Source organism: Panthera tigris, chromosome D1 (assembly GCF_018350195.1).
Source record: "Panthera tigris isolate Pti1 chromosome D1, P.tigris_Pti1_mat1.1, whole genome shotgun sequence".
NCBI lineage: Eukaryota > Metazoa > Chordata > Mammalia > Carnivora > Felidae > Panthera > Panthera tigris.
The window spans coordinates 81985506-82000076 of NC_056669.1; the positions used below are offsets into that span (position 1 = coordinate 81985506).

The window sequence follows — 14571 nt, forward strand, 5'->3', positions numbered from 1 at the left end:
GTTCTGAGCTAACAGCACAAAGCCTGTATACTTGCAGATTTTTCTATGTGTACTTCCAAAATATGTCTTTAATATATACTTAAGAATCTTATTAGTACTGAATTTCATGATTAGCTTTGTGCTTATTATATGTAATATTTTATTAGTGACATTTATTTTGTTATCTTTCACTTGAACATACTATTAAGCATTTATAGAAAGCTACACTACCTGATGATGTGATGAACATACTGTTAAAGTATTTAAAATCTTATAGGGAGTCAACAGTAGTAAACGTAAAATAGACAAATGTTAAATCCTTATATTTTTTGATCATTTATTAAAATATTTTCTTTACAAATATTTTTAAATTTTTTTTAACGTTTATTCATTTTTGAGAGACAGAGAGGCAAGCATGAGCTGGGGAGGGGCAGAGAGAGAGGGAGACACAGAATCCAAAGCAGGCTTCAGGCTCTCAGCTGTCAGCACAGAGCCCGATGTGGGGCTCGAACCTAGGAACCATGAGATCATGACCTGAGCCGAAGTCAGTTGCTTAACAGACTGAGCCACCCAGGTGCCCCTTCTTTTCAAATACTCTCAATAAAATTTATCGTTTATGAAAATGTTAATGTGTATTATTAGTAAATCCCATCTCCTTAGACTGTCAAATTTAGAAATTCCTCTTAGAGTTTTGAGGTGGAGCATATGGGAGTATGGAACCCAGTGGTAAATTTAATATAATGTTTTCAATGGGAATTTATATAGTTAATGTTATTTATAAAATGCTTGCTTGTGTCTCGTTATAAAAAATGTTGAGAATTGATGCAGAAAGAAGTTTTCTGGTTACTTTTTAAAATTTTACTTGGTATATATAAAGGAATAAAGCTTTTGTAACGAAATGAGCTATTCAGTCATACCTAAAATGTTAGTTTCTTTAACAATTCCTTTAATGTTTTTGATATAAATGTGTCACTTAAAACTAAAAGGAAAATAACTTGTTTATGCTTATTTTTCATAATGATATGATACTATTTAAAATACTTATTTTACATGTATTTTTGTACACATTTATGTAAATAATACATATATTAATTTTCATATTGAAATCTTTAATAAGTGCTGTATATTTCTTGCATGTATATCCACCCTTTCCTTTAAGTTCAACATCCATGAGAATATTCTTGCTTTTTTACCAGCGAATTAATGCATTTTTATCACTGAATATAATTTTTTTCATTAGAGTTTACAATCAAATTAAAGAGGGCATAGGAAAAATAAGGCCAATTACTTAACTTGATTGTTTGGCCTATCCAATGTCTTCACATTATCGTCCTACAATTTGGTCATTTTTGTAGTCCAGAAGCTGAATCTTTATTACATTGTTACTATTAAAATATAAGAATAAAGATTTTTAAATTTTAAATTCAACTTAAATGATAGTTAGGAACTACAGTTTTAAAAATCACTGGTCCAGTTAAAACCCCCCAAATAAATATGTTTCTGTGGTTGTGAAAAATGATGTTCCACCATGTCTAAAAGTCAGCTTTATGTACTGATTTTTAAAAATTATTTAAGAGTCATTCTTTTAGTTCAGTAAATAGAGAGCCAGGAAGAAAACAGAGGTCCATTCTAGAATGGAAGCTCAAAGAAAACAGGAGAAATAAGACTTTTTTTGTTCCCAAAACACATTCTCATGAGTCATCCTGGGTACTGGTTACTCTCTATTTAGGTCAGTCAGCACTAGTCCTTAATCAATAGTCTAATCATAGTTACTGCAAGAGGCTAGGTTCAGTGGTTCTCTCTGTTCCTATTGTTTTTCTAAGTCCCATACTGTTTTTAAGAGTGGTAGGAAGTATACCTTGACCTTGTAAGTTCTCATAATATTTTATTTTATTCTTCCTACACTACTTTCTCCTCATATAACAAACTACTGAGCTGTAAGTAGCATACTTAAAATGTTATTTTATAATAAACCAAGTTGCAAAGCTTTATGATGACTCATCTTCTTGTAATGTTCTGTGAACCCTCTCTCTCTTCTTTTTTGCGGGTGCTAGTTTTTGTTTCTCTTGGGTGAAACAAATACCATTTACCAGGAGGTAATGTGCCTTTAAAGGTTTTATTTACTTTGATGAATGTCGTTTTAGAAAGTGTTTATGTGCATTTTTTTATAGTTACTTATTTTTCTTCTTGTTCTGTGTAAACATTGCACTTGTTTGGTCCTCAGTATATGAGATGTCATTATATCACATTTCATACTAATTTAAGCATATATTTTATCTTTGTCATATTTATTTTCTCTGAGTGGCATACAGTATTTTTCTATATTTATAATTAAATTTCCAAATAAAACCTAGCTTTTTCTTTTGTTGTATGTGTTTTTCTTTCTGGAAAGCAAGTAAGTTAACTCTGGATATTGAATATATTCATAAAGATGGAGGTTTTTCCACATGAGGCCAGTGTTTGCTAGGAAGAATATTATTAATAATAATAGCATAGAATTATGTAAGATTTTACTGTTGGCAAAGCACTTTCATATATTGTCTGTGCTTTTCATTAGGTCCGATCTTAGTAGCTTTTTGTACAAAGTACTATGTTAAATGTAGAAAGTAGGAAAGGAAATATTTCCAGTGCTTCTGTGCTACTGGAACCATGTAGTAATAAATGATATTGGTTGGATTTGAATGCTTCTAGCTAATATCAGATTATGCAGTATGCTTTTTAACTCCACCATTAGTGTTAGTTCCCTTGTATCTAGTGGTCAGACTACAAGATCTTCAGGATCTGTATTTGGTCCCTTAATCCCTTACGTCAGCCATTTTGGCCTAATATCCTTAGAAAATAGATAACTAGTTTCCCAAGCACTCTAGGGACTATGTTAGTACTCAGTCATTCAGAGCACATTATGCTGCTTTTGCCATCACAACACTCTGCAAGGGGTCCTGACACATCTCTTTGGTCTACTTTCTAGGTTTTTCAGAGCTTGTTTCAAGATCGATCTTTCATTCTGGCAAGGAAACCTTGTATTTCTAATGACAGGAGAGGGAGGTATATTCGTGTAATAAAGGTATAGGATAAATTGACTAGAGCCATTAAGTGACTAAGGCTTAGAAATGAAGGTGGAGGGAAAGGATAGGGTCAAGGGAAGGAAACTGTTAAGAGGATGATTTGAAGAACAGTATTAATGCTAAAGAGAGAAACAGCTTCATGAATTTCCATCTTTTATATGTTTTCAGTTCTTTCTCCTACACCTTGCTACCATATGCCTCTTCTCTGTGTTTTGATTTTACTGTTTCTTTGCAGCAGAAATCATGAAAAAAATGAGTTTATTCTCCCCCACCCCCTTTTTAAAAATGACCTTCATAATTGTCCTATGAAGACTAACTTTTCCACCAATATAGGATATCATCACTAAGATGATTTCTTCTTTGAGCCATATGTATGAAACCAACATTGTTAAATAGAAGGACTTCCTCTGCATCCTTGCCAACACCTGTTGTTTCTTTTTGTTAAGTTTACCATTCTGACTGGTGTGAGGTGATATCTCACTGTAGTTTGGATTTGTATTTCCCTGACAATCAGTGATGTTGAACATCTTTTCAAGTATCTGTTGGCCATCTGCATGTTGTCTTTGGAAAAATGCCTATTTGTGTCTTCTGTCCATTTTTTAACTGGATTATTTGGTTTTTGGGTGTTGAGTTTTATAAGTTCTTTACATATTTTGGGTATTGGCCCTTTGTCAGATGTGTCATTTGCAAATATCTTCTCCCATTCCGTAGGTTACCCTTTACTTTTGTTGATTGTTTCTTTCACTGTGCAGAAGTTTTTTATTTTGATGAAGTCCCAATAGTTTGTTTCCCTTGCCTCAGGAGACCTATCTAGTAAGAAGTTGCTATGGCCGATGTCAGAGAGGTTACTGCCTGTGCTCTCCTCTAGGATTTTAATGGTTTCCTGTCTTACATTTAGGTCTTTAATCCATTTTGAATTTGTTTTCATGTGTGGTATAAGAAAGTGGTCCGGTTTCATTCTTTTTCATGTTGCTGTCCAGTTTTCCCAACACCATTTGTTGAAAAGACTATCTTTTTTCCATTGGATGTTTTTTCCTGCTTTGAACCACAACCCATATAGTTGTGGGTCTATTTCTGCGTTTTCTATTCTGTTCCATTGATCTTTGTGTCTATTTTTGTGCCATTAAAATACATGTGTTTGTAAATGTATATGTAGAATCATATGGGAATAGCTGTATGCTTCACACTCTGAAACCACGATGTATAATGTCTTTCAAGTGTCTTCTTTCATTAGAAGTTTCTACATATATGTGTAGACATATATGTGAAAGCTATATGCTTAGCTGTGTATAAACTGTTACTCAAATAACACCTTCTTTCATTGATATATATGTTTGTAAACATATGTATGAAACATGTGGGAATAGACCTATTCTTACCTGAATGAAACTACACAGTATGTAATGTGTGTTTCAAGTAACAACAATGACAAAAAGAAAGACTTGATTTTACTTCAGTTTAAAATGATCAAAATGGTGAATCACTTTAATGAGTGAATCAATTTCTCTTGCTAAGGAAGATTACTGTAGAATTTAAATACAAAATGGGATTTTTAGAAATGAGAATAGAGATACCAATGAGAGAGAAATGTTTTATAATGTTTTCTTGTGTTAATGATTATTTTTGTAATATGTTAGTAACAGAAACTGCCCAGATTTTTCTAAAGTTACAAAGTTTTCCCCTGAAAAGCCATTAGCTTAAAGCATGATTCATAACATACAAAACAAAAAAATTATTTCGGAATTCATTCAAAGTATATATTAGAAATTCTTTGAGAAACGTATATCAGGGACATTTAATCAGTTCTGCTTAACGTGACTATGCCTTCTGAAAGCCAGAGGTGAGAAGTGGTGTTGTGTCAGATTCTTCAGTTCCTGTAAAATCTTCCATAAGTAGATTGACACTACTGTGGCTCTATTATGCTGAATGTATTATTTCTGAACCTTTTGCAATTGGTATCCATCTAAAACTAACATTTTTTGTTTGTTCATTTTATTTTCTGTGTGTTCTGTTCTGAATTTTTTAATTACACCCAAGCTATCTTACTTGACACATTTGGTTTTATAATTATATATGGGGAAAAATCCAAAAAGTAATTGTTTTTTATAAATGATTAATGAATGACTTTTGCCAGAATTATTTTTTCTGAAGATGTAACCATAAAAATTAGAAAGTTCTTTTGTTCATGGCTAATCAATAAATATTTATTGACCAACTGCTTGGATATGCCTCAGTCTATTTGGACTGCTATAACAAAACTCTATAGATTGGGTAGTTTATAAACAACATAAACTTATTTCTCACAGTTCTGGAGGTTTAAGTTCAGGATTGTGGTGGCAGCACGGTAGGACAAGGGACTTCTTCCTGGTTCATTGCAGGCACCTTCTTGCTGTGTCCTCACATGGTGGAAGGGGCTAGGGATCTCTCTGGAGGTTCTCTTAAGGCACCAATCCCATTTATGAAGGCTCCATCCTCATGATTTAAGCACTTCCCAAAGGCCTCACCTCCTAATACCATCATCTTTGGGGGTTAGGATTTCAACATAAGAATTTTGGGTAGATACAAACATTCAGAGCATAGCAAGGTACACATTTTTCTTCCATTTGAGGAAACAAGAATATAATCTGGTACCCACCAAAAATAGCTTAGAGTTTCCTATTGAAGGTAAGAGAGAAGCAGCCTAGGTTTCAGGATAGGAGACTGTTGACAAAACTAATATTAAATGATATATCAAAGTTAATATAGATTTTCATTTTGCTGAAATAGGAGCAAACTCTAATTGAGTTATGATCTGCAAAGGCAGATATTCATTTGTATGGTGATATGAAAACTAAGATATTAATTTATGTTTTAAATAGGATTCAATATTGCATTTCTGTCTAGTTCATTATGTCAGTTTAAGATGTTAACCACAGTGTTGCATACCTTGGGCCCTTTTCACTGTACTTCTATGATAATGGGAAAACAAGAACTAACTAATTAAATGAGAAAACAAACCATAGCTAACACTTATGTTTGATTTTTAATTAGGGTGATTGCATATTTAGTTACCACTTTAAGTATTATAATTGTTTTTGTTCACTTGTTTTGTATTGGTTTTTCGATAAAAGTCTTCTAAAATCTGATCTTTCAAAAATGCAAACTTACTTACCTTAGAATATATGCATTTAAGTTAAACTTTTCTTAATTGACTTATGGTAGTAATTTTCAATATTCTTTTTCTGTTCTGTGTAACAGTGATATTCTTAGTGCTTTAATTTCTCCCTTATCTAAATCCCTACATGGCTATGTATTTCTAGATGCCTTTTTGTTTTTAAATTATTTCTGCAGGTGTTCATTTTGTAGTATGCAGACTTACAGCAAGAGCTACATACTTACTTACAACATAGAGCTAATCTAAGCAAATTGGGGAGTTTGTAGGTGAAAGTAGATAACACATTTATTGAGTCAAAAAAAGCCTCAAATACTCATCGCTTAGTTATCCACATGACTGGCTTCCTTACTACTGGTCTTTCTTTAAAAAACACCTTTTTAGAGACCCCCTTCCCTGGCTACCCTATCTAAAATTTCAGCTACCACCCACCCCCAATAGTTGATGTCCTCTTTTCTTGGTTTTTTTTTCTTTTTCTTCAGCACTTATCACTAATATATATGGTATATATTTAATTTTCGTCTTGCTTCTTTTTTAAAAAAAAATTTTTTTTCAACGTTTTTTAATTTATTTTTGGGACAGAGAGAGACAGAGCATGAACGGGGGGGGGGGGGGGGGGGGGACAGAGAGAGAGGGAGACACAGAATCGGAAACAGGCTCCAGGCTCCGAGCCATCAGCCCAGAGCCTGACGCGGGGCTCGAACTCACGGACCGCGAGATCGTGACCTGGCTGAAGTCGGACGCTTAACCTACTGCGCCACCCAGGCGCCCCTCGTCTTGATTCTTAACTGTCTGTTGCCCTTGTCTTATGCCCTTCCTCTGTGGAATCCTAGAATATAAGCTTCATGAAAGCTTGGATTTTGGCTGGGTTTTACAACCCTATCCTCAACCCTGAAAACAATGTATGGCACATAGAAGGTGACCCATAAATATTTTTTGAAATAATTACTGAATGGAGGAATGAAAAGAAAGATGCTAGTAAGAGAGATGTTAAGGAGAGAGATGTGGCAAGTGGTTGGATGAAGACCAAAATTAATGAGTAGTGATGGTTGTGGAGTTGGAGAGGAATGGATGGATCTGAGAGATATTTAGGAGGTAAAAACACTGGATGAAACTGATACTTATTAAAACACTATTTTTACGTTAGACACTGTGTTAGGTAATGGGGATACAGAAAAGAAATAACCTGTGGTAAAAGAGCTCTCTGGAATAAAGGTATCTATTTTAGAGATAATGTATAGATTGCTTTGGGATAATAGTAAGGAAACACTTCTGCCTGGTGTTTCACAGAAGATATGGAAAGCTAATATACATTTTCAGAGTTTTCTAAGTGGATAAGTAGAGGAAAGGCATTCTAGCTAGAGAGAACTATTTGTAGAAAGGCAAAAAGGCAAGAGAAGGCAACATTTGTTCAGGGAGGCAAAAGTTCAGAACATGAAGGAATGTCTAAGGAATGCTAATAACATAGGAACTTTATCCTGTTGGAGATTGGAAACATTGGTCATTTCCTCTTTCTCATTACCTTCAGGTTGGTGTGGAATCTGGAGTTAAAACTCATTTGGGGGTAGAGATGGAAAGATGGACAGTTGGGTTTGATGAGATAAGGTTTTCATTTGAAATGTTCACCAGCAGAAAGAAGAGACTAGAAAGAGATAGGTACTAAATATGGAGATTGAATATATCACACAAGTGATATTTAAACCCTTGAGAATAGATATGATTGTTAAGGCAGATAAAAGAGGTTCTTGGATAACACATTGAATATCAAAGCTGTAAAAGAATTTGGGAGATAGAAAAAGAAAGGGTTAGAGAAGTTGGTAGGTATGTAAAGTAAGTTGGAATGAATGGCTACCTAGTCTAATCTGCTTCATTACTTTTGGCCCATTGGCCCGGGGTTTGAAGGAAAAGGTTGTTTTCTGGCTCTGTGAACAGCTCAAGTGAAAGGCAAAAATGATTTATAACATCTTTAATACCTGGACTATTTTCTTCTTTATATTTAGAATTAACTCTTCCCTTGTTATAATTAATAATAACATTTCATCCAAGTTCCAAAACACCCACTTGCAATATATGCATTATTTAATCTAGAAACTTAAATTTTAAAAAATGACTTTATTTAAAAGCTTTACATTGCTATTGCTTTATGTAGAATAAACTTTACCACATAGATCCAGTTAATCAAATTAATACTATATCACTACTAATCTTGACAGATTTATTTACAAAAAGGAATTCCAAAGAAATTGCCCAGTTTAAATTATTTTTTAACATTTATTTTTGAGAGAGAGAGAGAGAGAGAGAGAGAGCGAGCAGGGGAGGGGCAGAGAGAGAGAGGGACACACAGAATCCGAAACAGGCTTCAGGCTGCAAGCTGTAAGCCCAGAGCCCGACCCAGGGCCTGAACTCTGAAAGGAGAGATCATGACCTGGGCCAAAGTTTGATGCCTAACGACTGAGTCACCCAGGTGTCCCCTGTTTTGAATTGCCAGCTTCGAATTAGAGGTTACCCATCTCTGGTCCATTGTTTGAATTTTGTTGTATTTCTTTCCATGTGTTTATAGCTTCAATGCTTTGGGCTAATATTCAACCTATTAGTTGACTTATTACCTTTCAGAGACTTAATTTCCATGTAAATTAAGTAACAGAACACCTACTTAAGTTGTGAATTTTAATTTTGTCTTTTTGGACCTACTTGATGAATTATATATAATGTTCATACCTAATGGAGAAAAGAAAGGATCTTCCTGCATATGAGTTTCCATTGAATTATCTGTAGGCGTTGTTTTTTTTTTTTTATTTTTATTTTTTTGAGAGAGAGAGCATGCATGCACCTGGGAGAGAGAGAATCTTAAGCAGACTCTATGCCTAGTGCGGAGCCCCACTGAGGCTCGGTCTCAGGATAGTGAGATCCCAACCTCAGCTGAAATCAAGAGTTGGACTCTTAACTGACTGAGCCACCCAGGCATTTTCTTATGGCAACTGTTTTAATCGAGGTATAAACCTCTCTTCCATATTTATATATTGATGGTATTGTATAGATTGGGTAAAAAAAACAAAAGGAAAATAAGTAAATAAATTTAAGAGCAGAAAACTAACTAGGAATAATAGTCTACTCTCAAAATGAATGAATGTTGCTAAAAGGTACACTATATACCACACTTATAGTCAATGAGAACATTTAAAATAAGAATAATTTAGCTTACATATACATAATGTTCAAAATTGAAAAGTAGAGTTTGTATGATGTTTTAAGAGAGGCATTCAGGGTGTATTTTTTTTGTAAATTTGTTGTCATTTGCTGAAAATTAACATGAATGTGTATGCTTGCTATAAACATTTTCAAGATGCTTAAAAATCAGACATGTATTTTGTATAGTTTTTCCTCAGATAATATTACTGCTAGAGATAGAAACTTAATTGTTTTGCAATGGACATTTTATATGAATCTTTGGGGTTTTGTTTTTTCATGTTTTGTGTAAAAGTTCAAAACGGAGCAGAAATTACGCATTCACTGTTTTTCTTTTTACTAAAATCAGGGATATATGATTTCCTGTAAGAATGTGAATTGGGAAACTAAATTCTTTCAAATGAGTTTCCTGAGCAGATTTTATAGGTAAGGCTTTATTATTTAATTATATTAGATGACTTGGGGATGTGTTGACCATCAACAGAAGTTTTTAGACTGTAATTTAAAGTAGCACTGATGGTGTTTTAGGAGAGTACAAAAACATTAAATTGACAAAATGCATCAATTAGTCTTTGATGGTTTTGCTTTTTGTTATGTTAATTTATTCTCATGACTCAGAAATGAGAGCTCTTTTAGATTCTATTCATTTACACTGCAGGTCAGTGGACTTTAGATCAACATGTCTGTGAATAGATATTTGTGGTTATCTTGAACATTTGAAATTGTTTAGATTTCCCCCCAGTCTTCATAACATTTTATTATATTGATTTTGTTAGATTGCAGAAGAAAGGCATACTCATATACTTTGATATTCATTTTTGTACTTTTTTCTTTCTAATCTAATGATGGGGAAAATGTTCAAGTTATATCAAATTACTTATGGATCTTTTATATGCTCTAAAATTTTTTTTAAAAATTCAGTAAGTATGTATTGAATGTTTTTTATGTGTCTGGCATTGTGTTTGGAGACGTAGGGGTTATCAAAATAGTGGGTGAATAAATATTGAGGGGATAGTCAAAACTAAGGAGATTTTATCCTTTAACTGAAGGCCCTTATTTTGTGTTTGTGGGATGATCATCTAAATCTAGAGTTGGTGGAGAAAGAGCCCAGGTATGAAATAGCTTGGGTATTCATGGGGAAAAGGGGTGGGTTTTCTCTTACTTAAGGAGCAGTCACATGTTAGGGGTGGTATGTGTGGGGATGGATTTAAAATTTCTCTCAGGGTTTATAATTCAACCTGTGAGAATAATCCATATTTAGATGACCATAATAGTAACACTAGTTGAAAAGGTAAGTGTTATAACAAAGGTGTATTATTCAAATTAGAGGAGGGAGCAATTATATTAAATAGGGATCTTTAGAAAATACACTATGGAAAAGGTGGCATTTGATAAAGACTTGGAAAGATGCTTATGCTTTTGGAGACTTGAATATTTCATTGTTTAATGGAAGCTTACAGAACTCATGAGGTGTAATGGAAATTGTCACCTAACTTCCAGTACATGTATTGCTCCTAAGTAATGATATGACTTTGGAAATGTCACTTGATTCTCTAAACCTCAATTCCTAATATGGAAAAGGAAGATTTTGGAACTATATTCCTCTTTAAGGGTTCTTTTAAACTGTAACAGATTATTTGTAATTATCAGAGTTGACTTTGTAAATGGACTGGATATCTTCTGTTTACCTTTTCAGAACTACTCTCTACCTCTGTCTACACTATTTGTGTCCTGGGAGACTGACCTTCCCCAGCCAAATCATCTGGCTCCCCTGCCCTGTGGCTTCTGGTTGGATTACACAAATGGGAGTCACCAGCTGGAGATCAGAGAGTGAGGTGAAAGTGGAGTCAGGGTAGTTACTCCCCTGGTGCCCTCCCTTGTGTTGCCTTGAATTGGCAGCTTTCCTCTCCCAAAAGCTATACCTCCTGTCAGAAGGCCCTCTCTATATAATTACCCCTTTTTAGATTCTGATAATTACTTACTCCTCTTGCCCTTCAGGCTTAAGGATGGTAATATCTCTTGTTGTTGCCAGATCCCCAGGAACTGTGCACTATCCCCTGTTCTCTATCCCCTAGACTCTGTCCATGTTTTTGAAGTAGACCCTTAGTTAAGCTGTCATTCTCAAATTACCAAGTTTGAGCATGCCACTTTTTTTTTTTGCCAGAACTGACTGAATACTTTCTGTTCTCCTGGAATGATGTCCCACAAATCTCTATATCTTAAAGATTTATTGCCATTACGTGTTATCAAGAGTCTCTATAAAATGAAAATATTCTGGGAGGAACTACATGTTAAGTTGTCTGGGTATTATGTTAATTGTCAGTAGCTATGATTGGATTGTATGCTACCTGTTTAAGAGATGTGTGTGTACTCTTCTGTGTGTGCCCCTTTTCTTTGCATTCAGTGAGAACTGAACAGTTTTATTTAAGTCATCTTCCTGGAAGAAAATATCATTAGACTAATTGGATCAAGGTGTGTGGAGTCTTTTCTTGTACCAGTGAGGAGGAGTCTTTGAAGAGTATAAGTCCAGGGCACCTGGGTGGCTCATTCAGTTAAGTGTCTGACTCTTGATATTGGCTCAGGTCATGATCTTGGCAGTCATGAGATCAAGCCCCATGTCATGCTTTGGGCTGACAGTGCAGAACCTGCTTGGGGTTCTCTCACTCCTTCTTTCTCTCTCCCCTCCCCTGCTCACTTGTGTGCATGTATATTCTCTCTCTCTCAAAATAAATAGACTTAAAAAAAAAAAAAGAGTATAAGTCAAGGAGTCACCTGGTTAAATTTCCATTTTTTATGGGCTCCTCAGATGTCTATATGTTGGGTGAATTTGTAGGTAAGGAGGCTGATGTTTTATATTAGATAAACAATTATAAGTATCTGAAGAAGAACAGTAGTAATCAGTGTGTTGAAGGAAGGAGTTGAAAAATGAGTGGTTGTGGCAGTGGACTGGATGAAAGGGGAAAAAGCTTTACATCATTTTTATCTTTTTTGTGTGAGTAATCAGATGGAGGATGGTGACATGATATGGAGAATAATGGAGGAAGATGAGGTTTGGGGGAGAGATGATGAATTAATTTTTTATTTGTGTATTTGAGGTGCCTAAAGGACATCTAGGTTCTCCTGTTATAGAAGGCAGTTGATTGGAATAGTCTGAAGCAAGGAGGAGTAGACTAGATTAGAAATAATAACCTAAGGAGTCATCAGCAAACCATTATTAAAACCAAAAAGGGAATGAGATCACTCAATAATTGTGTGTAAAAAAGAATGTGCACCAAAGATCGGAAGCTGGAGAAAACTAATGTAATATGAATTTGGTAGAAGAAGTTGACCTGAGGAATGAGAAAGAAGGAATGGTTGAAGGGGTGTACAGAGAACCAGGAGACGCTGGTAGCCTGGAAGCCAAAGAAACTGAGCTTTAAAACACAGGACCATCAACAATGGCAAATGCACCCAAATTTCAGAAAGGTAGAGGCTGAAAAATAGTGTTTGGAGTTGACAGTTAAATGATTACTGTAGGGAAACAGCGGTTTCAATGGAGTAATTGCTCATTAGATATTAGATTTCTATATGGAAGGGACAGAAAGAGAGAGCAAGTGTAAACTGATATGAAAAAAATTGAGGTGAGTAAAGGAGAGAATATGGATGGAAATATGTCAAGACAAGGTTTTATGTATGTGTGTATGTATGTATGTATGTATGTGGGTGAGTAGGATGGTAGGTAGATAGGCAGAAATAGATATTGATTTACTTTTATGAGAATGGGGTAGGGCAGAATGAAATTTTGGAGATACAGGAGAGGGGATGTCTGATAAAAGCCAGACAGTCTTGGTTCAAGAACACAGGTACTAGATTGGCCTTAAGTAGAGGAGAGTCACTGCACCCTTTGGGACTTGAAGTAAGGATAGGGATGATTAAAGGTAAATTTGTAGGTAAGGAGTCAGAAACATTGAGAGGAATCGAGTCTGAGTGCCTTTACTTTCATGATAAGGTCAAAGACAATGTTGTCTGTAAATCTGAGGGTTGTTTGAAGAAATTATTAAAGTAGGGGTTTTAGGAGGTTGTTAAAAATTTGGAGTAGTCACTGAGAAATGAAGTGTGGTTAAGAGCTTGAGCTCTAGAATTCTGCTACTGTTTAGCTGTGTGACCACAGGAAGGGTACACTGTCTTTCTGTGCCTCAAGTTTCATGGAGAAATGGAGATAACTATAGTTCCTGCCTCACTGGAATATTGTGACAGTTAATAAATGTTTACCTTCTAAAGTGTGTCTGGTACTTAGTAAATACTCTATAAATTATAGTTCTGATTGTTATACTTGAAATGTGAGGGATGAAGCAGTGAATAAGTGGTATGGAGAGGGAAAGAGAGCAAGAATATATGTGGTTGTGTCCATGCAAGAGCTGGAGTAGTTGTGGTTAAAGAATAGGTTATTTGAATTAAAAATTTTAGTTAGAACATGTTGAATTGATGAGAAGGTCTGGTAACTGACTGTGAGAGGTAAAGGTCACTGGATTTGAGATGGACATATTGTCAAAGTATTAGAGTTTTGTACTTATAGACAGAATGATTGATGCAACCTCTGCAGACTGACAAAGGGGTGTGGTATTGACTGTTGACCACTTAAATATGACAAGTGGCATTGCTAAACGTGAATTGATTTTCTGGAATGGAAAGCTATTCTTGGTAAAGTTTCTCTTAATTTACCTAATAGTTGCATTCTTGGAAAATTTACTGTATATTAAATTCTTATAAAAAGTACTGTGTGATATGTAAATTTAAATTTGGTTTCAGGCATAATTGTCCTCCCCTTTCCCCTACCCCCTTTGTGAACTGTATGTCCTATAGAATTTGGGTTCTTTTTCAGCACTGTGCTGTCTATTGCAGGGCATCCAGCATTCCTGTACCTCATCCATTGATAGCTAGCGGTGTCCTCTAATGTTTTGTACAGCCTAAGCACATTTTCAAAATGCTCCTGTCGAGCATTACAGGGAATTAGGGGAGAGAAGGCACAGAGTAGCATGTGGATTGGATCCCAGGAAAACGGTCCTGTTTTGCACAGTGACCTAATATTATAGAGATATGAGGAAGGGAATTACCTGGTAACAAAGTTCCAGGTAGAATCCTGATACAAAGTTGAAATGGTGCAAAGTGGTAAAGTTTTCTTACCACCTTAGCCTCTTGTCCTCATTAATT

At 35.0% G+C, this 14571-nt stretch overlaps 1 protein-coding gene across 6 annotated transcripts in view; it reads left to right on the forward strand.

The window, feature by feature from the left end:
- METTL15 (methyltransferase like 15) overlaps positions 1 to 14571 on the forward strand; it is a 247936-nt gene that overhangs the window by 16876 nt on the left and 216489 nt on the right. For 5 of the 6 annotated variants that reach the window (XM_042957668.1, XM_042957669.1, XM_042957670.1 and 2 more), the window contains exons 4-5: positions 9731 to 9807; positions 11078 to 11216. The exons of the other annotated variant lie outside the window; for it this stretch is intronic. In XM_042957668.1, the coding sequence (XP_042813602.1) occupies positions 9731 to 9807; positions 11078 to 11216 (216 nt within the window). The remainder of the gene's footprint in view (positions 1 to 9730; positions 9808 to 11077; positions 11217 to 14571) is intronic. 6 annotated transcript variants of the gene reach the window in all.